Source organism: Platichthys flesus, chromosome 24 (genome assembly GCF_949316205.1).
Source record: "Platichthys flesus chromosome 24, fPlaFle2.1, whole genome shotgun sequence".
In the NCBI taxonomy this organism is placed as follows: domain Eukaryota; kingdom Metazoa; phylum Chordata; class Actinopteri; order Pleuronectiformes; family Pleuronectidae; genus Platichthys; species Platichthys flesus.
The window spans coordinates 11,676,625-11,702,364 of NC_084968.1; the positions used below are offsets into that span (position 1 = coordinate 11,676,625).

Consider the following 25,740-nt stretch of genomic DNA (forward strand, 5'->3'; position numbering starts at 1 on the left):
ATGCAACTCAAAAAGCAGTATTTGGAATTCATATGAAGAAAACTAAGTATCATATTGGTTCTGATATGGAAAATTCTAAATGGTCCCTGGTTTTAATAAAAATGGAAGTGCTACCCTGCGCACACACACACACACAGCATTCCTCAATTTACACACACACAAACCCACACACACACAGTGTATTCTCACTGCAGGCCACATCAGTGCCACACTTCTCTGGTCTCAATGTTCTTCAAGCTGAAAAGGGAAATACCACTCAATTTTAGCTTAAAAATACTCAAACAGTAAGTAAGTCCTGGAAAAGTCTGGACTGTGTAACTGATTGTTCATGTCTCCTCTTTCCAAAGAGTTTGTCCTGCTTCCCCACTCTGAGATGTCACCCTGATGTACAGCTCTACTGCACACACATACACACACACACACACACACTCGCACAACTTACACACACACACACAAACACACTCAGCTGGAAAAACGATGACAGAGTCCAGAGTGTTTTATTTTCCCTGGGATCAGGGGACATTTTCCAGCGTGGAATCCATCACACTGTCACAATAAAGAAGCTCGAAGAACAGAAACGTCTCTTCGGGCTTCAAAGTGAGTCTCCCCTCTTTCTACCGGTGACAGATTACAGTCTTCGGCTTTGGGGAAGAGCTGCTCATAAATACAGTCGTTTGTTTTTTTTCCTTCCCTTTTCCCTGTGATGAGGCTTTAAAACAGGAAATGTAAATACTTCACTTGAGTGATATTCCCCTTTGGGTGACCCCCTCCGAAAACAAAAAGGTGCAATAGTAAATAAACTTTTTGCTAATACAGTACATATGTCAATACCAGACCCGTCAGACTGGGTCGGAGTAACTTTGCTACTGGTTGTTGGTCGAAGGCAGCGTCTCAGTTTCTCAACTTCTATGCTTCTTGCTGATACGCTTGGTTGGACTGAGGAATGCGAGGGCAACAGAGTCCATGGGAAATAGAGTTTTATACTTAGACATTTATATTTTTCTTCTTTCAGTTCTGTCCTTTTTTTGTTTTTGCAAGATAAGTCCAGCTCGTCCCTTTTTTTCCTTCTACTTCAAGTCTGGATCTCATCTGCACAAACTCGGCAGACGTATTAACTTCTTTGCAGGTTTTCAGGTTGTGTGTGAGGTCTAGAGTGTGTTGTGTGCGTGTCTGTGTGTGTGTGTGAGAGAGAGAGAGACTGAGAAAGAGACGGAGGAGTGGAGGACTGTGGAAGAATGAGGGAGGACGGGGTCAGAGCGAGCGGGGCAGGCTTGTTCAGTCAGCCGGCGGATGAAGAATTGATCCGGGGGGAAATATTTTTTCTCTCTTTCGGCGCGGTGGGAGAAACAGAAAAAAGAAAATCTGTCTGAGGCAGAATAATATATAAAAAATAAATAAAAAAATCTTCTTTCCTTTGTTGCACTTTGCTTCAGTTCCACCGTCATATTTGAATTCTTGAAATCCTGTGATTGCATTAACATACCGTCTGTTTTCTTTTTTTCCATTCCTCCTTCAGTCCAGACATATTTTCTCCTGAAGTCAGATTCTTTGGGGGCCTTTTTTTTCTTCAGCAGCGACTTGCTTGAGGATTTGTTTGTTCCAGACAGGTCATCTCTCCTCTTTTCTTTCTCTCTGACTCATTTTCCACCCACGCATCATTAGTGCTTGATCTCAGGGCCAGCTTTTCACCTCTCCCTTGGTATTTTGGACCTCTCTCGCTCTCTCCCTCCCTCTCTCTCTCTCTCCCCTCCGTCTCCCTCTGTGGTTGATTGCTTGTTTTATTTTGTGGACCATAGTGCCAGTACTTCTTTTCACTTTTCATGTCCTGTCCTTTTTGCTTTCTTTCGTACTCACTCAATCTACCCAGCGAGCTTTTTGCTTCTCCCTTTATATCCCTCACATTCCAGCAGAGTTAAGGTGCCTTGTCCTTGTCCTCCTCGTGCATTCAGGTTTTTCATCTCTTCTTTTCCCGCTTCCACCGTCTCTCTTTTGCTCCGTTCCAGGATTCGTAAATCCAAATGTCCTTTCTTTCTTTCTCCCCCATGTCGAGTCTCTCAGTTTAACCTCAGGGTTTCTTTGGTCGGCCGTTGCGCGGCAGGTTTTCCACCGTGTTGCTGAGCCGGTACTTGACGATGATGCTGTGCACCGTGGACTTGGGCATCCTCAGCTCCTGCCCGATGGCCCCTTCTGACTTGCCGTCCTTCCAGAGGTCCACCACTCGCTGCCGCTGCACCACATCGTGCTCTTTCGTCTTCTGGCAAACGCTGGCAGCGGTTGGCCCTCCGGCGGCTCCCCCAGCAGCTCCCCCGGTGGCCCCAGCAGCGGCGGCGGCTTCTGTGGGGGCAGACAAGCGGCAGACTGTAGTGGAGAGTCGGAGCAGGGGAGCAGGATAATGTGACACTTTACTGGTCCCCGTAGGGAATTCTCTGTTTGTCTGACTCCCTCCTCTGCAGAGAGGTCAAAGGTCAGAGAGGGCAGGGAGCTACTGGAGCTGGCGGGAGTTCGGTGTCCTGCTCAAGGACACTTCAGCGGGGCAGGTGCTTGCAGACACGAGGGCTCCACTCCATCGCTCTAATTTCTAAACCAATAGAAGATGTTTTGTCTAGAATGGACTCCTCTGAGATGAGCAGCTTCCTCAAGGAGGCACTGACGGCTGAAACAGGGTTTTCCAAAATGTGATTCAACATATTAAGCAAATGCAGAGACACAGCCACGTGTGAGACAACACAGAACATTGCATTTGCTGCATCATAGTGACTTGTAGCAGGGTTCACAGAGTGCAGCTAAAGAAGTGGCTGCCTAGTTAAAGTGTCATGCATGGCAGACATGCATATTTTTGGACATGTTTTGTGTACATAAGTGAGGGAGCTTTTCTCAGGAGAGTTGTCATTAATGGAGGGAAGCTACGAGGTCACAAAATCCGAGGACTGTGTTGTTTTAACTCCGTCCGTTTCTTCTGCTCACTTTCTTCCCCCTCCTCTCTGGCTAAATCTAAAAGAGGTCAGGAAGCAGCGGAACCCCAATCAAGACCACAATGCGGCCTCATTTGCTGCGTGCCTGTGCCCTGCCAGAGGTCCAGGATGTTCAGAGGCAGCCCGGCCGCGCTCAGCCTCAGCCGCTCGCCACGAGGCCCCCGCGAGCAGAACAACCCACGGGGCGACACAACTCGCGCGTGACTATTTCTGACCGGCCCGGCGCTCGGCTTAGCCCTCCGCCGCTTCACAAGTCGCAACACAACATTTACACAACTAAACTCCTTCTGTGGTTTCTGTCCCTCTCAAAATACCTTGGTACAAAGTCCGAATGTTTTCTTGGCACGGCCCCACTCAGACAGGCTGTGAGCATAATGACATTTTCAGAGATAGGCTCTGGCTCTCTAAAAACGCAATGGCTTTGACAGATGTCTCGGTCTACAATTACATAAATCAAGATACTCTGAGTGAGAGGCAGGCACGGCTCTGAGGGAGCTGGCTGTTGTGGTTTTTAAGGGCAAAGCTATTGGGGCATATCAGGTTCGAGCAGTTATCTCCGCCACATCGCAGCTATCTAAACATCTCCGAACACGAACGCACATGCCGAGTGGAGAATGTGTCTGGTGAGCATATGTTGTTACCGAACTTAATTATGAGCAAATAAATTCACAAACTGCCTGAGTGCACTGACAGACTGCAGGCGAGGGGATCGGACAAGAGGCCAACAAGAGAAAGAAATTATTTTGCTGCTTTTGGGGGGGTGGGGGGGGGGGGTTTATGGTTTTAATTCTAAACCTTTTAAACTCAATAAGTAATGAGCGCCAAAACACAACACAAGAGAAAACACACACACTCGAAAAAGAAAGAAAACACTCCTCGGGCAGGTCTGACACACTGTGCTTTTATTGTTGCACAATGTGTCATTACTCCTGAGCTAAGCATTGAGGTTTTGAGGTCGGACATGTTGAGAGATGAAAATGCCTTAATATAGCAGAGCAGCACGTTTGTGTTTGATTTCGGTAATGTCTATTTCAGGTGTTTATCTGGCAGCCACATCTGAAACTCCGCTACAGATGTTTTTCTCCAATATTGACTCTTTCTGGATTCTGAAGGTTTCACAACTTAAGCTGCTCGGGGAGATAAAGTGTCCAGTCAAAGTGTTTAAATGCTGCTGCTTTAGAAGCAATCAAAGAGTTCTTTACTCCGCATATTTAAAGATTACATTGAAATGTTATAGTTAAATTGACGCTGGGCTTGATCACTAAAGTTCCCACAGTCTGCGATTTTTCTTTCGCCAAATATTTTTCCGCAACAACCTAACCTTATAAAGATGGAATTCCCAAGATGATATCTTTGAATCAGAGAAATATTTTTGGACGGGTTTTGCCCATCATCAGTGAAAGTTTCCAAGTAATAAACCCAGACCTCTGGAGCCTAATTTGAGCTCGTCTGTCAGGGTGTCGTGGAGCTCAGCTGCAGCTCATGTGCAGCCGGCTGCAAACGGTACAGCTACAGACACACCACGGGGACTGTAGTTGGTCAGTCGGGGCTGCTTGTGTTTTCTCATACAAAGTTTATGATGCCAGTAAAGCCCGTGGATGGTAAAGGAAACATAAGAGCGGAAGGAGGACCCAGTAGTTTTCAGTAAAACTCCACACGCTTGCAATTGGAGATAGTAAATGCAACCGCTGCTCTCTATCCTAGAGTGAACTCAAAGACTTTCCAAGGCTTAATCTCTTCTCCTCTCGAACATCTTCACTGCTCTTTATCAGACAGGAGTTCGAGGGTTCGGGTTTCGATAATTTCTAACAAGTTTATTGAACTCTATTGGAGGCGTTTACCAACTTTGAGGACCCTTAAAATCCCTGAAAGACCCTTTAGAAATCTCCCGGGACCAATAGGAGCTTGTGAAGTACCTTGATAAGCTCCTTAATGACCAGCAGAACCTCCTCAAGACCCCCTCGAACCTTCTTAATGACTACTAGGCCTCCTATAACCATCTGCAGAACCTCCTAATCAACTCACTTCTAACAACAAAGTCTGTGGTAAAGAGAGCTCCTCTCCTCCACAGAACAAACAGAACCTCCTGAAACACCTTGTCATTCGTCAGGTTGATACTTCCTCATCAGTGTGACATCACAATGCTCGACACGGGCCAGCTGGCCAATCAGAGCAGACTTGGCTTTATAGGAAGGGGTCCCAATTATTCAGACAGAGGCTGAAAAGAAAAGCTGCAGCAATGTACAGTATAAGGAACATGATGTAAAACCACAGATTCAAAATCTTGAACATGAACATGAGCATGTCTGCTTTAAACGATCCTGAGAACCTCCTCAATAACCACTAGAACCTGATAAAGGAACCGCAGAACCTCATTTTCATTCTGTAAATATTGCATTGAAGTGTTAAATGACAGGAAAGTTAAAGACTGTGTTAGTTAGCCTTGAATCAGTGTTTTCCACACCACAATAATATGTATTTAATAGGGTTTTTGGTGGAAATTGATATATTTGGGACAAAGAGGTGATGTTTAGAGGTGTGATTCAAGCGGAGCTCTGCTCGAAAACCCCAGTTTACTAGTTAACTTCCTTTAATTTGTTACTTGTCTGCATCTTTTGTTGTAAGAAAAATATTCACAATAAAATCCATCACTTTCCTCCCCCAGTAATTATACTTTTTCATGACTCAGCTTGAAGTTGGCCGAGTGAGTGTGACTTGGGGGTGTCGGGCCAGCTCACCCATCACAGAAAACCGGAAATTGACCGTTAGCGCGTGGGTCACAGCAGCCGCAGGGCTGGAGAGATGCAGTGTCATTTCACAAACCTACACAGATCCACCACAACATTAAAACCGGTGACAGGTTTTAATGTTTCTGCTGATATATGGTGTAGGTCAGTGCCCTGTTATGAAATAGTTCATTCGGAAGCATCAGTGATGTGATTTATAACCCATACAACAGTTTTTATAGACGGATTAATCCTCCTCAGGAACTTCATGTATTAAAACAACTCCTTGCACCAATTTGTTTTATGCTCTTGGGAGACATTTGTTTTTTATGGTTCATATCTTATCATGATCAGCCTCTATTACCCATAACTAGAAGAAACACATCAGGAAGCACAACATGTCTTTGTAAAGCACTAAATCGAACTGGTGCTGTGGTGCTTGCAACCATCAACTAGTTAAACTCTCTGCCGAGCCATAAATCAGTTCCTCTGCCGGAGGGAGCTTCGGTGAGATCTGCAGCGACACCTCCGCAGAGCAGCATAAATCAGGAGCAAATAGCCGGCCTGCCAAGTGTCAAACAGATCAAACCAACAGCTATTCTTCTTCTGTAAATTAGCCCGAATGCTCTAATTATGACTGCCATAATAATTTATGAGGCTTATTATTTTCTTAGTGTAACGCTTTTCTCACACTCTGTATTTGCAGGTGTACATGAGGTTTAATATTCCCCAAATGTCTCTAAACAGAACCCTGACATAGTTTCTAAATAAGATAAACTATATATTTGAACAAACATCAGTGTGATAAGAACTAACTAGAAAGACAGAAACCATGTATGTGATGTGTACTCTGACTTCATAGTTTGACCCATGTCCCACCCAATAACATGGAGGAGGCGGGATATATGACCCACCAAGTAGCCGGGTGCTGTCTGTGATTTCTAACAACGTCTCCAACTTGTGACCTAGACGTTATTACAGCACTAGAGGACGTCTGTGTCCGCGCAGCTCCAGACACTGACCTGATATGAAGGATCCTGGTGGCATCTGACTGTAGTTGGCCCCTCCCATGTAGAGGGCGCTCGGGGGTGCAGGGGTGAAGGGGGCTCCATAGTTCTGAGGGGTGGCGTAGGGTCCTGGAGGTATGGGCTGTTAAAAGGAGAAAGAAGCTTTTATTTCCAGGAACAACATACACACACAAAAGAAAATCAAAATACAGAACAATAGTGGAAAAAAAGGCCGATTTGATCCATGCAAGCTGACAGAAGAATGTGCTGACAAAGCTGCTGCAGAGTGAAAAAGCACAGGTGGGTGGGTGACAAGATAATGGGCTCTGTATTTTTATTGGCCGACCTCCATTTATTATTTTTCCACTGAGCGCAGGAAGGGCTCGAGCAGGTTTTAACGTGTGAGTGTGGCTGTTAAATTGTGTGTTTGCATGTGTGTCTTGGTTGAGAGTGGCGTCGCTGACCGGGGGTGTGTGCGTCTCTGTGCCCTTGCTCGCCAGTCGGCTGAGGATGGTCCTCTCGGACATTTGCAGGCGGGCGGCGATCGGGGGAACCCTGGACAGGGTGGCCGGGAGTCGGGTCACGTCGGCCTTCATGTCGCTCAGCAGCTCCTCCAACTGGTTCAACACTGCAATGAGAACCACACACATCAAATGAGTTATTAGAGAAAACACATTCGCATATTTCAGCTTCTACCTCCTTCTTTTGAGCGTCATATTAACTATTGATGCTTCATTCTGATCATTTATTGATGATGCAGGAAGAAAAGCAAGTCAGTCACGTTCCAACACTTCAAACACTGTCTCAACTGTTTACTAAAAAATCTCTGTTTACCATCCTTTATCATCTCGCCGCTCTGCTATCAAATCCCTGCATGAAAGGAATCACTGGTCTTCGGCTCAGAGATCTGATAAATGTTTACGAACGTTCATTAACTTCAGCTACGTGCGGAAATACGAGACGAGGACGAGAACAGTCGCGGCGCTCAGCATGTTATCCTTTCGACAGACCAATTTAAACATGGACAGACTTGCCAGGCGGGCGGTGAGGAAATGTTTGGAGCGATCACTTAACATCGTGTAAGCTTATCTGCTTGGCTGAAACTTGAAGTCCGCTCCAGGCAGAGCGGTACGGTTGCCGGTGCAGGAAACGAAGCGATTGCACAACAGCGCCGGTGTGATGTGTTGATGATGTGTATCTCTCGTTCATATTATGTTTGTGGTTATCGGTCTGCAGATCTTTCCCACTCTCTCTTCCCTGTCTGCCTCCAACACGGTTTTATATAACGGTACGAAAACAAATGTATCTCTAATTAACGACCTCCCTGCAGGATCTCTGACCTTTGTGCAGGACAGCGTTGGCGGGCTTGTTCCCCCCCAGCGACTCCTTGCTGAGGTGCTGGTGCGACTCCGCCAGGCACTCCACCTCTGCAAAGCGAGCGTTGAGGGCCATGGCCGGGTGGCTGGGGTCCTGGGTCATGTTCAGGTAGGCCGCCCGCCGCAGCTGCTCCTCGATCACCAGCGCCTGCTCCAACAGCTGCAGGACGTCGGACAGAAACGTGTTAAATTAGAATGTCTAACGTTGGCATTTCTGCAAACTTTAAGCATTTTGGCTTAGAGTGTTTGGAGAATTTACACTTCAACACACAGATATCTGTTTGATATATTAAACAAGGGAGTTGCTTTGATTGACTATTACAAAGCGTTTGCCAACATGGAACGGGAACAAGCAAGAGAAAGGCTGAAATGAAAGTGCAGCGGGGGGTAAATGTTTATTCTGGTTTATGTCTCCTGCAGATGTGTCTGCAGACTGCTCAACACATTTTGACTAAACCACTGCATCAAACAAACATCTCTGTGTGTGTGTGTGCAAACCCTCCTCAGAGTTAACAGAGACTTCTTTCACAGTTTGCAGCTGAAGCCGCTGATTGCACCGACAAGTGTTGGATGCAATTCACCATGTGAAGATCTGAAGAATCGGCACAAACTAAGAAAAGAATTTACTTATAATCAAAACCTGACATAAGCTAAATGTCGTCTAACAAAGAGACAACATAATAGAGTAATAAGTATCTACGGTATATCAGAAAGGGAACTGATCTTTAATGTGCCTAACAGACGAAATTGACAAATTAAAAATATCATTGCTTAAAAAATGCAAAGATAAAAAATGACAAAATAGTGATAAATAGATTTGACAACATTCAATCTGAAAAGTTTTTAGCTGTGATTCATCTGCATCTGTTTTCTCTCTGAAAAATATCGAGGGTGCGGTGAGCAAAGCAATGGCAAGACAGCCTTTTAATGGGAAATCTATTTTTAAGTTGATTGTATGTTTACAGGAAAAAGTGTTAAGATTTCCCAAACGGGGGTTTTCCTGTTACACAACCAATTACAACGGAAACTCGTCAGACGGAAAACTGGTGTGAAATCGTTTAATTTTGTTCGGCCTTGAGTAACCTCGTGGGTGGATTTTTTTCGAAAAAGTAATATAGCAAGAGAGCGATAAGAAGAAGAAAAGAGAGTGAGACAGACAGACAGATACAGTAAATGAGGATGTTGAGGGCAGGATCTGAAACATGTGAGCTGCTCAAAAACAGGATGAGAGATCTTTGAGAAATGCAGCGGTCAGCATGGCCATCGGGCCGGTATGTGGGACGAGGGGCATCTGTCATCCGACCATCAAGCCAGTCAGGTGGTTGACGAAGCTGAGAAATGGGATTGAAATAGTTTGGCTGCTTTAAAGGGTCAGCGTGTGGAATTTAGTGACATCTAGTGGTGAAGTTGCATGTTGCAGCTGAACACCCCCTCACTTTCACCCTTCCAAACATGACAGAGAACCTGTGGTAGATTCAGTTTTCATAAAAACAAGGCGCCCTCCGTTAGAGAGAACCTGCTCCTGATGTAAAGATAAAGCATTTGAATATAAAGGGGTCATTCCAAGGTAAAGACAAATTTCAGCATCTTTATGTATCCGCCAAGGTGGTGATGGTTTCATCTGTGTTTGTTTGTGCATTGATTAGTTAGAAGGACGACGCAACTCACATCTGGACTGATTCCCTTGAAACCCGGTGGAAGGATTTCGACTGCGTCAAGAAAAGAACCACACAAATTGCTGCGAAATCCAGATCCAGGATCCACAACGGAACATTTATTGTTGATTTCAAAGAGAATAATTTGTGGACCTTGAGGAAAAATTACTGACAATTACGAGCGTGTGCCGATTGATGCAGATCCAACAATTAAAATCTGGATCTAGTGAATTTAAATGTTGGTTTCGTAAGGGCAGTGATGAGCATTGGCGGAGGCTTGCACTTTTAAATGGTCGGGAGGAGACGCGTAGAGATACAGAAAATAGAGATAAAGAAAAATTCTGTTCTGAAAACAGAATGAGAGACAGATGGACGGAAATACTGATGATGACCATCGCCCCATGTAATGTGCTGGGGTCATAAAAGGGTTTGTAGCGTAACATGTTTATTTCTCAAAGCAAAGTGTAGAAAATGTACCATCTTGTGAAAAGTGGAATAAAGACTGAGGCTGTAGCTGTGTCCCGTCTTTACCTTAAACCGTCGAGCCAGGAACTTGTTCTTCATCTCCAGGAAGTTGCCTTTGTTCGCCTGCATCTTGAAAGGCTCGTTGACGATGGCGAACTGGGGATCGTTCTGGATGTCCTGCCAGCGGGCGTAGCCGTGACTGGCACGAAAGGTTAAAGGTCATGAGAGAGCAACTAAAGGACGGTGTGCAGCAGCAGCAGCACTGTGTGGGGGTCGTCTTAAATACCCAAGTCAATACGTTTAACAGGGTGAAGCTAAAGAAACTAAACTTTAAAAAGAATGCCAGGCCATTTCTAAAAACACATTTCAGTCTAACAGCACCTGAGCATTAACTTGCAGAGATTTATGTGAATCATGCATGGACTTAATAAGCATAACAGAGAGAACAACATGAACGAAATGACCTGCAACAGCGGAGAAGCCTGTAACTACACCGACTTCCAGCAGACACAGTTTGCTGTTTACTGAGCTCTCGCCGGCTTGTTGACTTATTGCACCGGGCTCCTGCCGGCTGACAGAAAAACAAACACACACGGGGTCATCGCACGGGCAGCCGCTGTCAAGGATACATCACAATTCCCGCCAGCAGCCAGAAGTCGTGTCGGCGGTGCCAGATCTCGTTCATCTTCCCCGAGGAGATGGCGGCTCGCTCCTCGTTCTGCCAGAGAGTGTGCAGCTCTGCGGGGGGGAAAGCCAGCGTAAAGATTGAGCCTGGTCTCAAAGTGCTTAGCGAGCAGAAGGGTGGCTGCAAGTGTTTCCACAGCACGTGGAGTTTTTCTGCCGTCGTGATCAAGGCGGAGATAATTCTTTAGCTCGCTGTTGCTTTTGCAGAGACGCTCTGAAAAGCAATTTTTCCCCGTTGTTTGGACTGCTTAGTGACCTGTTTGCTCAACCTTATTAGTTATTTTCACCTTTTCACCTCCTCGTCATCTTTCAGGGATTCTGGCCTCGAACCTTCTCCATCTTTAAATAGAGCTGTCTCTCCTGCAATTCCAGTTCCCTGAATGGAGTACGCAAATCTGTGTACCGATACAATACCTTTAAAGTAAATTAGTTTGGTAATATTTTACCCTGGAAAGTCTCACAAGTAAAACCACGACGGGCAACCTATAAGATTTTAGTGTTGAGCTATAAAAAGGAAGTAATGGTTGTGTATTTCTACATTTATTTATTTGTCTTCTTTTTCACTTGTGACTGTCGAGAGACTAGAATGTAAAAGTTTTATGATATTTATTAACTGAATTTATTTGTTTAAAGGTTTAATCTGAGCGAGGCCACAAAGCAATCATCACTTCCATACAAGGATGGTAGCTTACAGCTGTTATATAACTCATTATATTATAATGGTGTTGGATTGGTACTCAGTATCGACCAATATGCAGAGTCTAGGTATCGGAATCTGTTTCAGGAAGTCAACGTATGTAGTTATCGTGTAATAATTCATCTTTTCTATTCATCTTTTAATCTAGAACTTAGAAAACGTTTTCATCTGTCATGAGTTCGGGGGAAATCAGAACAAAACCTGCCTGAAGGAAAGTTATTTCTTCACAGATCTGTGTTTTCCATCCCACAGACTCTGTCGGTGAATCCGTACTCACCAGTGAATCCACCGTCTGCGATGTTGAACATGAAGCGAGGTCGCTCAACAGGAGGCCTCCCGTTACCTCTGGGTGGCTCCTCCTTCGCCGCTTTGACTTCTTTTCCGGCTTCTTTCTCACCTTTGACCTCCTCTGTTGTTGAGAAAGATAGAGAAGGGGTCATTGAGCGTAGACTCGTCGTACGTGTTCACAGACGGGGAGACAAACCTTTCTTCACGTCGGCCACCTCGGACTTCTCCTTGGTGTCCGTCGCTTCCTTTGCCGTGGGCGTCTCTTCGCGCTTTTCGTTTTCTCTTTCCTTCTCCTCCGCCGTCTTCTCTCCTTCTGCGGAAAACCAACCACAACAGGACATCAGATCTCATCCAACCAAGTTATCAGTTTATTAATGTTCTCTCTTGTGTTTTTGTTTTTACCTGATTTCTCTTCTTTTAACTCTGTGTCTTGCTTCGTCTCCTCTTTGCTCTCCTCCTGCGCTTTCTTCTCCTCCGTCGTGGCAGCTGGAATGTCTGGCGTTTCTTTCTTCTCCGCCTCTTTCAGGTTGTGCTCCTCTACATTTTCGGCTTTTTGACAAGGAGACGCACTCTGTGGTGTCTCTTTTGTCGAGGACAGCTAAGGGCGGGGACAGAATAAGGGATCAACAAGTTGATATTTACTGTATTTTTCTGTTATAATGGCTTTAAATCAGTTTTAAGGGAATGCATTTTTAATATAGCACACTACACAAAACTAGAGTTGTGCATGTTATTCTCTTTTTTTGTTTTTAATTTCATTTCCTTAGCATCATCCTTAGCCACATTTGTCCATTTTAATCCATGATTTGGTTTAAAATGCAGCTGGACAACACAGTACCTCACAAAATGTTTGACAGTAGAGTCAAATATATATAATTGGAAGTCATTGGTTTTATAAATCAATAAAATAGACCCAAGCCCTACAGAAATGTAAAAACAGAAATTTGAAAAATGCATTAATAGCAATTGGCTGATAGGAAAATGTGGTAAGTGGCCAATCAAAGCCTAAAAATAAAGATGTTCTTGTGTTTCTTGAGTTTTGAAAAACGTGTCCCACCTCTTCAGGGTCTCCAGTCTTGTTGCCGTCCACCTCTTTCCCCTCATCCTTCCCTTTCTCTTTCTCCGCCAGGGTCTCACCCTCCTCTTTGTCCTCCTCCTTCTCTCCCTCCTTTCCGTTCTTTTCCAGCTTGTCTGCAGGAGCAGGAGTCGCTGCACATATTCATTCAAATACACACGATATGCCGGGTTATTTTCTACTGCTGCCCTTTACATGGAGCGCCCCCTGCTGGATCTGGCACATGCATGTTTGGTTACCTGGCGTGGAGGTGCACGGTGTGTTGCTGTAGCTGGCGTCTGGCGTGGGCGTGGTGGTCTTCACTGTGGGAGAGGAGGCCCTGGAGGAGGACTTCTCCAGGTTGACCTCAGGCTTGAGCTCTGGGAGACTCCACCGTCCGTTGATGTGCTCGAACTCCTGGATCTGATAAAACACAAAACACAGATACAAATATAAAAAAGAACTTGGCAAAGACTAACTTCACCGAGAATCACCTGACTTAACCTCACCACCCACGTGGCCCATTTGTCTGGGAGTAACTCATGTAATCCCTGTGGCTTAGATAGCGGATCAGGATGTCGACAAGTATTAACAATTTGGACTGAAAACTAGATTAAAGATGTTTGGATAAACTAAAATAAACTGGGAAACTGGAAGTAGTCAAACAATCAGGACATCTTTAGAGAGTATCACTTGCTCAGACCTGAACATGACTTACAGTGCGTCTCCACAAGCATCGATACACACACCGTTAATGTGGGACCACACCAAGCTATAGTCAAATCGTATATTTTGATTATAACTAACAGCTGTTAACTCTCCTGCAGCAGTATCACACTTGTATTGAGTTACCACTAATGCAAACCAAACATTTCCTCCTGCTGCTGCTTCACATTAGTCAGCTAACATAATGATAAGAGCATCTAGGGCCCGAACTTGTTTCGTTAAGAACATTTGTTTGGACGCCCCACAGACTGTATATGAAGGGGGACGACATGAAAGCCCCCCCCAAAGTGACGCCAAATCATCGTCATCGCCCTCTGGTGGCCGGATTTAGTAAAGGTCATGAAACCTACCTCCGTGTGAGTGGATGGGATACGAGCCAAAAGGTGAAAGTGCAGGTTAGATACATTTTTGTTTGGATTTAATTAATTATTTGATTTGATATTGTATATTGTCCATTTTCTCTCTACAGTCTAATCTTGACACTTGAGGGCAAACAGCTGCAGCCTGACCTTCTTCTTGACGAGGGACATGACGCCGATTCGCGTGAGGACCGGCTGGCGACACAGGCCCTCCCTCGGGACGCCGTCTGCGAACGTCTCCGCGCCGTCAGCCACCGGCTCGCACAGGTGACGCATGAAGAGAGACACGTACGCTCTGGGAAAGAAGACAATAAAAAGAGAGAAGTATTTGGTTAAACGATGGACACCAGTGGAGAAAGCTCACGTGTGAACAGTTTAAATCATTCATTTCTTACTTGAATTCTTTTTCAGATTTGCCCCTGAGGTCTCTCACCAACCACTGGGAGGAAAAGGCGTCCTGAGACGGCATCCCCCAGCGCATCACTGCGTTCAGGAAGGCCTTCCGCTGGCGTGTGTTAAAGCCCAGCACCTATCAAGGGAAACAGTTGAAATAATACCAGGGAAAGAAACAACAGCTTAGCCGACATCCATGTTCAGTATTTCTACTCCGAACATGTCTGACTGCCTAATAACAGCGAAAATAAACTTTGAATCCTATTTGAAAACTTGTTGCTCATTATAAACCACGTCCACCACTATCAGGATGATAGATGGATGAGTTCAAGAGGTTCAGCCTTGCTGGACGTGAAAAAGCTTAGCTGCCATGTCGGATTTAATATTGGTAGATTGCTAGAAAAATAACTACGAGTGCAAGTTGACTTTAAATAAAGACTGACAGATTCCAGTAATATCTCAATTAAAAGAAAAATGATGGAAATGAAAGCAGGCCTGGTTTCAGGGAGATGTACAGACCTCAAGGTTGCCTCCGACTCTGGCCAGGAGAGGAGGCAGAGGTTTATCTTTCTCATTCCTCAACTGGCGACGCGACTGCCTTCGACCTGCAAATCAAAGCGGGCAAAGAAAAATGTTATAACAGCAACAGTAATTTTTTTTTTGTATGTTTTAAATTTGCACACTATGCAGACTTCTCTTTAAAATCAATAGATCGACTTCAAATCAAAAACTCCTGAAACGCCCGGAGCGCTTTCCTCTCAACCGTCTGAAGGAGGAGGTGGATGGCGGTTTTTGCATTTTTGGCAAAGCGACTTGTTGGACTCTGCCAAGCAACTGTAACAACTAAATCAATTTCAAACTGTAATTTAACGCAGGCCCGATACAGTGTGTGTTACAACAGGAATCTCTCGCTGTTCGTGAGCAGCTCTGCTAGAAGTCTCCCTCTCTCCCCCCTGCCTTTTTTTTTTAATTTGAAAATCCCTCCTCACCCTCTGGTCGATCGTCAAAGTCCTCGTCCTCCTCCTCGGAGCCCACTGAATACTCGGACTGGTTATCTGAAATGTCAGCATGCCACTCTGAAACAGCACATGGTGGTCTGTCAATAGGCCAGGCCCATTCACGTCCACTGTACAATAACTCAAACAGAATAGAGTAAAATCCTGGGATCAATGATAAAATGATCAATCGTAGTCATAAATTTAAAAAAAGAAATGTTTTACTTCTGTCCTTCTGCGGCAATAATTCTCAGGTTCAGTGAAAGCGGATTTCATTTTTTGAATCATGAGTTTCCCAAAGGAAACTTAAACTCCTCTTCTGCTGCCAACACGGCCGCGATTCTGAGGTTTGACCGACTTGAAACAGGTCAGATGAGCTTATGAGACATTTTCAAAACGTCCAGGTCCAAAACCGAGACCCTACCTTGGTCCTCCTGGGCTGCGTCGTTGTAGTTGACGGGCTTGCGGTTCCTCTTGCCTTTACCCAGTTTGCTGGCGAGGTCCTCCTGCTGCTGCTCGTAGTGGTGCCGCAGCAGCTTCTCCCAGTAATCAGGGTCCACGTTCTCCTCCTGTTTGATGATCTCCCGCTCGATCTCCTCCACCTGGGACATCAGATTGAGTACACACAGGTTAGACGAGGCTTTATGAAACTCTTTTCAAATGTGTAAACACAGGAAAAGTGATGTGGCTCTGGGGAGATTACTTTCACAGATTCAGCGATTCTAGTATTCAATATATATATCATAGTACAATGCACGAAATGTTCATATCTTTGAACACTTTCTTAATTTGTACATACTTCTTGTCTATACGTGATATCTCCAGGGATCTAAAAGTATTTGATTCTGAAACTTTTCTTTGCTAAACAGTCTACAGAAGGAAGATAGAACAGGTTTCACACATGGCCCTTCATGTTTTTTCTCAGTAAAAGACGATGAACATGTTCTATGAAATGAGAATACAATTAATTTACACCTAAAATGTGACGTCTCGCACACGAAAGGTTTCCAAAGCCTGGGCTGTAACTGGGCCTCAGAACATCTGCTGCTGAGCTGAATCCTCACTTCCTCTCCAATGATACATTTCTTTTTAACATGCAACTAATGATTATTTTCATTCTTGGATAATCTGCTTATTATTTCCTTGATTGGCCAATAAATCATTTGCTGCCTAAAACATTAAGTGCAGTGTCGCAGAAGACAGAGACAAGCAGAACAAGCTGGACACAGCCATGAATTCTCCACTAATTGTTTCAGCTCTAATGAGCCGTGCACAAAATGTTTGTAAGCGCACGACCTGGGTGTTGCTGAGTCATCCATCTGTATTTCTTGAATTATTAAGTAAACACAATAAAACACTAAACAAATAAAGTTAGTGGTTTCTCCTTTTGTTGCTCTCTCTTCTCTCCGTCTCTGTAATGGTTTAACTTCCATACATCAAGGCTCATTTTGTGCACTGGGAGAATAAACAGAGGATTTGTGCCAGGATTAAAACTCAAATGATTTATGAACATGCGTGTGAACCCGGAAACAATCTGGCAGACACTCTGTCTACTTCATCTTCCACTGTGAGTAACTGCAGGGCTTCGAGAACAATCGCTCTCTGCAATAAACTCCCACTTCCTCTGCACCCCGACCTGTCGGCTGGTCCACAACAACGTTTTGGTCCAAACACACGACCCTCCTTTCCTGCACAAGTCCTCCCACTCCTTCCTCCAGTCACAGCTTTCCTGTTTATCCTCCAGCAGTTATGAGTGGAAAAGATTGTTGTTCACTCTTTATTCTAATTCACTCTCACCTTATCCTCCTCTCGCACCATGTACTGGGCCACTTTGAAGGAGCTGAGGTACTCGTTCATGTTCTGGACGTCCGTGTCGTCCGTCTCGTTCTGGCTTCGGTCCAGCAGCCTCTCGATGGCCACGCTGTCGTAGTGGATGACGTTGCCCTCGTCCTCCACTTTATCCCCGGTGGTGTTTTTCATACCTGAAGTTAAAAAAGTGGAAAACGATTGGTCAGCTGTATCCAGACTAATGTCACTAATAACAATTTGATCTTGTCAACCAATCAAAACCTGCATGAGACAAACGTTCACCTCTGGCCAACTCTTGTCAAGAGGAGAGCACTTTGACGTGAGTGTGTTGTGACAAAGTAATTTAACTCAGGAGAAGATGCCTGCCAATTTTCCTCTATTAAAATCAAACCTGTTCCAACTTTGATCCCAAACCCCAACATCATTAGATCTGACTGGAAATCCTAATTGAATCTGATAAGAGCTCGTCCACTTCTAATTTCACATTTGAACGGTATCTGGTGTCACCTTCTCCCTGATCCTTGAAGAGCTCCTCTGTTCCAAACTTGAGGATGTCGTCCAGCTCCTGTTTGCTCATGGAGCCTGCCTTGGACCCGAGGCCCGGCCGGACCACCAGGTGGGTCAGCATCATTTTCCTCTTGGCCACCTGGGTGATCCGCTCCTCCACGCTGGCTCGGGTCACAAAGCGGTAGATCATGACCTTGTTGGCCTGCCCGATTCGGTGGGCTCGGCTGAACGCCTGTGTAGAGAGGGACGAAGCCACTGGTTGAACACGTTCATTCTTAATGTTGGACACAAGGAAGTTCAACCCTCTACATCCGTGTGTGGTACCTGTATGTCGTTGTGAGGATTCCAGTCCGAGTCGAAGATGACGACGGTGTCAGCTGTGGCCAAGTTGATCCCCAAACCTCCGGCTCTGGTGGAGAGCAGGAAACAAAACTGACAAGCACCAGGAGCTGGGAAAAAAGACACAGAGGGTTTGAGTTAGAGGAACATACAGATAATAAGTTCTATTTAATGAAAGAATCGTATTGATACTAACACGTTAATGACAAATGTAGATACAGGAAAGTCCCAGATTTGTATATCAAGCCTGTTTTGTAAATCTCTCAACTTCAAAAGTCATTGTTTGATGGTTTTTTGTTTGTGTTTTATTGAGGAAAATCTATAACTTATGGCACTTTATAGAAGTGCACTTTATGGAATAGCCACATTCCCACACAATCATTACACAGCATTTTTACAATGACACATCATTCACACACTGACGGTGCAGCACTTTGAGGGTTTAATGTCTTGCCCAAGGACACTTATTTCAGCTTGAGGCCTTGAGGAGCCAGGAATCTAACTACCAACCTCATCTGGTGAATGAATTAAACCGATAATAGGCAAAACTCTATTTATGTCTTTTGCATTGTTTTCCCATGAGGCTAGAAGGTCTCATTGCAGGTTAATATTTCACAAGAGTTCACCTGAGGTGGTAATCGCACTCGTTCCAGCTTCACGAATGCATCACTCACCTGCAGGCTATAACTCAGAGTGTCTAATTCAATAGCTTTCATTGACAGCAGCTACTTAGCGATATGGCAAAGCTTCAAATGAAAACAAAGTTAGCATGATTTTTCAGTTCCCTTCAGTTTACTCAAATGTGTTGTATACTTTTGTATTTAAAACATCTGCAAGTCAAGTTAAAGTCTGCAATAGAGGGAGATCCTCTCACACAAAAAGAACACTGAGGCTCCAAAATGCCTCATCAGATTTCCAGCCGATGCTTCCGGGAGGGGGGGGAGGGATTGTGATGGCTCAAATTTTCATTGTGCCCATTTGGCCGTGAGGCAAAGGAGGAGAGAGAGAGTGGAGGACGACATTTTCTACGGGCGCTGGAAGCCGATGACCAATCACAACAGAGTGAGCCAGCTGGCCTAGAGCCCTCCCCTTCTACTACACTAACAGCATCACTCACCCCCCCCACCCACCCCTATAAAAACCAAAAGCACACTGCCACATGATATCTCTTCATTAGACATTTCTTCTTTGTTCCTGCTTCAATCAGCAAACGTATTCTGACTGACGCTGCATCTTTAAAGTGTCCGGTCACCGAGAGAACTCGCTGCACAACCTCCAGTGTCTCACCGTTGAAGCGGTCGATGGCCTCTTGTCTCAACGCTCCCGTGACGCTTCCGTCAATCCTCTCGTACTTATAACCCTCATAGTCCAGGAAGTCTTCCAACAAGTCCAGCATTTTAGTCATCTGCAAACAGAGGAGAAGAGGAGAGAGCTGGTGATGTGTGTACTTGATTATCCACACACACACACACACACACACACACACACACACACACAGACACACACAGCCACACAGACACAAACATGCAGAGCTGGAACCACAGTCTGCAGCTGAGCGTCCTGGGGGAGTTTCATGGGAATAATATAACATCTGCGAGGGGTGATATCCATCTGGTGTGCGTTTAAACACTGTCTCTGCATTGTGTGTGCGTTTGTGTGAATCTGTGCATCCATGCAAGTATGCACCTGTGAGAACACAAGCACTCGGTGCCCCTGCTCTTTCAGATTCCTCAGCATTTTCTGCATCAGCGTCAGTTTCCCGGAAGCCTTGGTGAGAGCCGACCCCTCGTAAGCACCGCTGGGCGTTTTCTGAGCTTCCTAGAATCAACACCACAAGAATAAACAACAACAAATGAAGAAATGGATCTCAACTGTAATTTGAACTGTGTATCAAATTTTTAAGGGGGAAAACAATACCTTAAATGACCACAAGGTGTCATTGTTACTCGATTTAGAATTAAAAGTGAAATGTAAAAGGATTGAAATGCAAGCAAATGTAAATCGAAATGTACTGCAAGTGTGTGTGTGTGTGTGTGTTTGTGTGTGTTTGTGTGTACCATGGAGGCCACAGGGAAGAGGTAGGGGTGGTTGCAGCACTTCTTGAGGTCCATCATGATGTTGAGCAGTGACACCTGGTTTCCTCCCTTCGTGTTCAGAGCCTCGAAATTCTTGGTCAGAATTAACTTGTAGTATTTCCTGTGTTTAAAAAAAAAAAAAGTGTTAATAAAGTGTAACACAAAGACTTCCTGTCATCGTCTCTTCTTTACCCTCCATTGTTCAGTTCCTACTCTCATTTCTTTTCTCTTACTGGTTCTGTGGAATATTTCCACATTAAACTTCAAAGTTCCATAATAATTTATAAGACATTGAAGGGACCGACTTTTATCCTGTGGAAACTCAATGAAGCACTTTAAAGTGCAGTGAGCAGTATTTGTGATCTATGGTTTGTCAGTGTGGGGCTGGATTCCCGTAAAAAACAACAATTATGGTGAATCTCTGATGAGTTGCAATTCTTTTGTTCTCAAAGAAATTGTCGAGCTCACTCAGCAGTCACTGGGCTTTTCAAATAATCCATGTAACCACAGCTTGTTAATCACTTTCTATGTATTTTATGAGTTCTCCATTGCCAATCCCCTGGCATCTCCGGAGTGCCTAAGTGCCTAAATCATCAGCCGACATCCACCCCCCCACACTTCTGTCATACTTCTGCATAGGGCTCAGCTCCACTCTGACAATCAGCTCGGTCTTGGCGGGCATGTTCTTGAAGACGTCGGCCTTCAGCCTCCGCAGCATGTGAGGCCCCAGGAGGTCATGGAGCTTCTTGATCTGGTCCTCCTTGGAAATGTCGGCAAACTCTTCCAGGAAGCCCTCAAGGTTACTTTACGCAGGGAGGTGGAGAGGGTGGGGAACATAGGTAAGGCAGTAGTGGTGATGACAGCTTGTTAAATACAGTATTATATGGAAAGATCTTCGTCCTGAATATGGGCATGTGTATTTTTGTGAGTTTACTTGAAGCGGTTGGGCGTGAGGAAGTTGAGCAGGTGGAACAGCTCCTCCAGGTTGTTCTGCAGAGGAGTTCCCGTCAGCAGCAGCTTGTGGTCGATCTTATAATCGTTCAGACGCCGGAAAAACTGCAGACAAGGACGAGAATAAGTAAAACTCGGACTTATAACCAATACACTTTTAAATCACGTTGATATTCATGAGTATCTACATACATGTCAGCATATATTTTTTTTTTTTTTTTTTAGTATACTATAAATACCCATATGTATTCTTAGGGGATTTGGTTAAATAAAGTAAACGGATATTGAATCCAAAAACTCCAATGGTATTTTACAGGACATGCATAATGTTGTTGTTACATGGTTTGTCCACCAGAGGTCGGCCACCTATATTTGTCAACTGTACAATGTCCCGTCATCACATGTTATGATCTGTTCTTTCCACATTAATGTTAATAATATTGTTTTTTTTCATCTAATAATGTCTTTTTTTTATCATTGATTCATTTTCACTGTTTGCTACCTTGGACTGGTTGTTCTTGAGGCGGTGAGCCTCGTCCACCACCAGACAGGCCCAGTCGATGGACTTGAGCGCCGTCTGGTCGATGGTCACCAACTCATAGGACGTCAGCAGCACATGGAATTTAATAGTAGCATCCCTCTGCAGGAAGAGAAGCACAGACAGAAGGATGAGTAGAAGTCATTTGATATCATGTTGTTTCCTTACATTTTATGTTTTCTTACATTTGATAAGTTATTTAATCGCATGTATGAATAATTTTTCGTGCAGACATTTGGGATATTAACTAAAATCAAGCTCAAAATACTGTTCACTCATATCATTTTTCCTCACCCTCAGTTTAAAGGTCTTCTTTCCTCCTTTGACAGCCGTGTCGTCGAAGGAGAACTCGTTCTCTCTGATGATGGCTCGACTGTCCTTGTCTCCCGTGTACGTCAACACGTAGAAGTCGGGTGCCCACATCTCGAACTCCCTCTCCCAGTTGATGATGGTGGAGAGCGGAGCGCTGACCAGGAACGGGCCCTTGGTGTGACCCTGAGGATGACAGAGAGAAAAATCCACACTCTGCTTCAGTATCATCATTCACAGGGAGTTGGAAATAAGACCATGACAGAAAGAGGCAAACCCTGGTACCTCTTTGAAAAGTGAGTAGAGGAAGACAATGGTCTGGATGGTTTTGCCAAGGCCCATCTCATCTGCGAGGATGGTGTCGGTGCCCTGGGACCAAGAAAACCGAAGCCAGTTCAGACCCTCGAGCTGGTACAGATGCAGCGTCCCGCCGGTCGATGTGACAAAGTCTGGCTGCTCTTCGTACTTTATCGTAGGCTGGAGGAACAGAGAAAAGTCACGAAATTTTAGAAATGAAGATTTTGTGTAAAATATTAAGATATGAACAGGAAGCTGCTGTAAATCAGACGCCACGATATAGAAACTCCAGCAATAGTTGACTCACGTCAGTGACTGGGGAAGCAGGAGACTCCTCTTCACCCTCTGGGTTCCTGCTCCTCATCTTCCTGGGTTTGTCTGGATCCTCCTTCATTATTAAATCTCTGTTGGATAAGAAGATACGATCAAGTAAATGCATTAATCAGCCAAGGGACAAAACTCCTGAATCCCACCTCTTAATCAAATCTGCTCCAAAGATTAATGGTTTCTTCATGGGCCATTATTCCAACCATCCATCAAGTTTCATTAAAAAAAGGTTTGAGACTTCTTGCTTGTTAGAAATTAAAGGTTCCGGTTTTAAAACTGTAAAGTTTAATAGTCGGTTCTACCTGTGCCTCCAGTAGTTGGCCTTGTAAATAGCAAAATCAGGGATATCCAGGTCGTCTCTCTCCCAGGTGCACTGGTCGTAGGTCAGGTCTCTCCACTTCACCAGGTAATGGTACGACACCTTCTTGTCCACACTGACGGACAAACAGTGAGAGCTGATGTTATGTTATTGAGCTTCTTAGGTCACATATAGTTCACTGAACAATCTTAATTGACATATACTTATAAATACAGCACTCACTTCAAAAATCAACCTTTAAACTCTGCACTTTCTTTTTAATATACAGTAAGTAATGAGGTAAAATGTTGAGACATACACACACTGAAGCCCAGAAACTGAAAGTAAAGTCCTGTACCTGTGATTGATGATGCGGTGGATCATCATCCATTCAGGCTTGATGCCATACTTGTAGTATTTGTCATCCATGAGGGCGTACTCAGGATCCTTAGCCCTCCTCTTTTCGCTCTTTCCCACTCCGTTCTCGTCTTCTCCTCCAGAACCATAATCCAGACTGGGTGGCTCGTCCATGTCCGTTTTCCTCTGGTAGTTTCTGTACATCACAGAGTGGAAGATCTCCAGCTGGAGGAAAGACGGAGAAAGGGGAAGGGGAAGAGAAAGAGAAATTATGATTTCTTAGTTTCCAAGAGCGAGATGGATTTGTTCTGCCCAAGTCTTGATTTCTTTCAAAGTCCTCCATCCCTGTACTCTTGTCTTTCTGTGCAAAAAACTGTCAATTTTTCAAAGTATACTTTCTGTATTTGAATCTCACTTCTCAATCATCCCATTCTCACCTGGAGCTCGGTGATCCACGTGCAGTGCCAGTAGGATTGCCCGACGAACTTGACAAAGAACTCCCTCTCGGCTCTGCCCTTCATGGGTGGCGGCGGCGGGGCGTCCGGTGGGGCGTCAGGAGCCGGGGGAACAGGAATCGGCGATGGAGGCTCTCCCCACCGCCAGTGGAGGATTTTCTGGACGCGACCTTTGATTTGCGGACACTAGAGCAAGGAATACACGTGATATTCAAAATCTGAATATGGATGTGATATAAATATGAGATTTGTTGCCGATATGGGAGAAGTAACAAACCGTGCATCGTGGACACAGCCACTCTCCGTTGGGGATCTCTGGCAGCGGAGGGTTGAGACAGTGGATGTGGTACGAGGAGGTGCAGGTGTCACAACACAACAGTTCACCTCCGTCTTTGCACACCCGACAGAACTCCATGTGGTCGTCATCCTCCTCCTCCGCCCCGACGGGGATCATAATCCCGGCCCCGACGTCTGATATCACCCTGTCCTCGCTGTCCTCCTCAAAGTCCTCAAAGTCCTCGTCCTTCGCTTCCCACTGGATTCCTTCTTTTTCCTGGCAAAGGATGAAAAACAGGGAATGTCCTGAACACAGCATAGGAAAATCAAAAAATGAATGAAAATGCTTTCCTCTTATGAATATTTATCCATTCATCTATCTGAATCAGGATGTGCATAAGCAAAATCGACATATGCCTGTTTAGTTGTACTCACGCAGTGCGGGCAGCTCCACTTGCCCTCGGGAGCCTTGTCCAGCTCAGGCTCCAGGCAGACGAGGTGATGAGCTCTGGGACAAGTGTCACACAGGATGATTTCCCCGCCCTGCTGACAAACCTCGCAGTAGTCCTGATGGTCCGTCTCGTAGCCCTCCCCCTCCTCCTCCCCAGGGACTTGAGCTGGGCATGAAATGGCACATAGAGGGAGGAAGCAGAGGGAACTTTTATACGACTGGGATTGCTTTTCACAATAAAATATACTTTAAACTGAAAAAAGGCTAATTTAAGCTGCATGATTCCCCAGCGTTTGACCCAGGAGATGGATGTGGACATGATCATCTTATGTATAATTTATGAATTTGTGCTATACATGTAAAAAGCAGTTTCCCTTACTTTTCTTCTTCTTCTTGGCAGGACGTCCCCGCTTGTTCTTCTTGACACGGCCCGAGCTGTCCGAGCGAACAGAGGAGCTGTGGACGCTGGAGTCCTCCTGCTCGGACTCGTCCTCCTCTATATCATCGCTCTGACGGAGAACAAGAAAAGAGTCGAGGACTTAGTCAAGGAGAGAAGGAAGGAAAATGAACCACAGGTGTTTACATAGCTACTTCAGCACGCCGTGAACTTTATACTCACGGAGCAGCTCTTCTTCCTCTTGGCACCTATGGGCGACAGTTTGATACGGATGGGTGCCATCTTTTTAGCCTTAGCTTGAGCCTTTTTCTTGTCTGAGACTCGAGGGCTTTTACTGCGCTTTTTGTAGCCAGGGCCTGGAAAGAAAGGAAGATCGTATGCAATGGATGAGATAAAGAATGAGAAGGTATTGTGCATGCTGTGTTAGCAAAGTCTATGTGTAAAAGTGATGTTTGGATCAATATTACACACACTTTATTGTCCCGTACTAGCATGTCAACCAGAAAGACACACGACTGACTGTTGACAGAAATCCTAAGGGGGGTTACAGGGGAAGGAAGGCTGCGGGTCTGAAGCTGACGACTGACCTTTGCCCTCTTTCGTCTTGGCTTTCCTGATTGGCGGTGGCTGTGGCGGCAGCTCAGGCGAGGCGGTAGCTGCAGAGACCTGCTCGGCGACGGCTATGGCAGCAGCTGCAGCAGCCGCAGCGACGGCGGCGGCGTTGCCCTTAAAGGGGTTGTTAGAGCTGAATTCCCTCCATTTGGCCCCCAGGATGGTCATCATCTTCGACATGGGGATCTTAGGGTTCTTCTTGGCGATCATTGGCCTGTGAGGGAGAGAACTGTACCGTTGAGATGATAGAAACCACGGCGGACAATGCAAAGAGCAGACATCTGACTTAAATTAACCTCTTTAGGTTCATTAACCTCATTCTTCCTGAGTTTTAGCTGAGCCAAA

General features: G+C 45.1%; 1 protein-coding gene and 1 long non-coding RNA gene across 2 annotated transcripts in view; one reads left to right on the top strand and one right to left on the bottom strand.

Annotated features, from left to right (window-relative positions):
* Positions 1-480: 480 nt before the first annotated feature.
* The window catches only part of chd3 (chromodomain helicase DNA binding protein 3), a 29,649-nt gene continuing 4,389 nt past the window's right edge, over positions 481-25,740 (bottom strand). The window contains exons 5-40 of the mRNA XM_062383740.1: positions 25,371-25,609; positions 25,002-25,139; positions 24,767-24,924; positions 24,371-24,568; positions 23,937-24,212; positions 23,642-23,845; positions 23,206-23,429; positions 22,852-22,983; positions 22,530-22,626; positions 22,211-22,402; positions 21,911-22,111; positions 21,581-21,718; positions 21,062-21,183; positions 20,757-20,930; positions 20,110-20,248; positions 19,739-19,870; positions 19,340-19,457; positions 18,038-18,162; positions 17,714-17,945; positions 17,195-17,379; positions 15,822-15,999; positions 15,392-15,457; positions 14,922-15,007; positions 14,405-14,538; positions 14,160-14,304; positions 13,185-13,347; positions 12,928-13,079; positions 12,273-12,468; positions 12,067-12,183; positions 11,860-11,991; positions 10,831-10,939; positions 10,268-10,400; positions 8,046-8,241; positions 7,170-7,333; positions 6,721-6,847; positions 481-2,334 (exon numbers count right to left, since the gene is read on the bottom strand). Of these exons, the coding sequence (XP_062239724.1) occupies positions 2,066-2,334; positions 6,721-6,847; positions 7,170-7,333; positions 8,046-8,241; positions 10,268-10,400; positions 10,831-10,939; positions 11,860-11,991; positions 12,067-12,183; positions 12,273-12,468; positions 12,928-13,079; positions 13,185-13,347; positions 14,160-14,304; positions 14,405-14,538; positions 14,922-15,007; positions 15,392-15,457; positions 15,822-15,999; positions 17,195-17,379; positions 17,714-17,945; positions 18,038-18,162; positions 19,340-19,457; positions 19,739-19,870; positions 20,110-20,248; positions 20,757-20,930; positions 21,062-21,183; positions 21,581-21,718; positions 21,911-22,111; positions 22,211-22,402; positions 22,530-22,626; positions 22,852-22,983; positions 23,206-23,429; positions 23,642-23,845; positions 23,937-24,212; positions 24,371-24,568; positions 24,767-24,924; positions 25,002-25,139; positions 25,371-25,609 (5,791 nt within the window). The 3' untranslated portion in view covers positions 481-2,065. The remainder of the gene's footprint in view (positions 2,335-6,720; positions 6,848-7,169; positions 7,334-8,045; positions 8,242-10,267; positions 10,401-10,830; positions 10,940-11,859; positions 11,992-12,066; positions 12,184-12,272; positions 12,469-12,927; positions 13,080-13,184; positions 13,348-14,159; positions 14,305-14,404; positions 14,539-14,921; positions 15,008-15,391; positions 15,458-15,821; positions 16,000-17,194; positions 17,380-17,713; positions 17,946-18,037; positions 18,163-19,339; positions 19,458-19,738; positions 19,871-20,109; positions 20,249-20,756; positions 20,931-21,061; positions 21,184-21,580; positions 21,719-21,910; positions 22,112-22,210; positions 22,403-22,529; positions 22,627-22,851; positions 22,984-23,205; positions 23,430-23,641; positions 23,846-23,936; positions 24,213-24,370; positions 24,569-24,766; positions 24,925-25,001; positions 25,140-25,370; positions 25,610-25,740) is intronic.
* On the top strand, positions 13,361-14,548 carry LOC133949761 (uncharacterized). Its single transcript, XR_009920179.1, has 3 exons — positions 13,361-14,033; positions 14,120-14,276; positions 14,421-14,548. It is a non-coding gene; the product is annotated as an uncharacterized LOC133949761 (long non-coding RNA).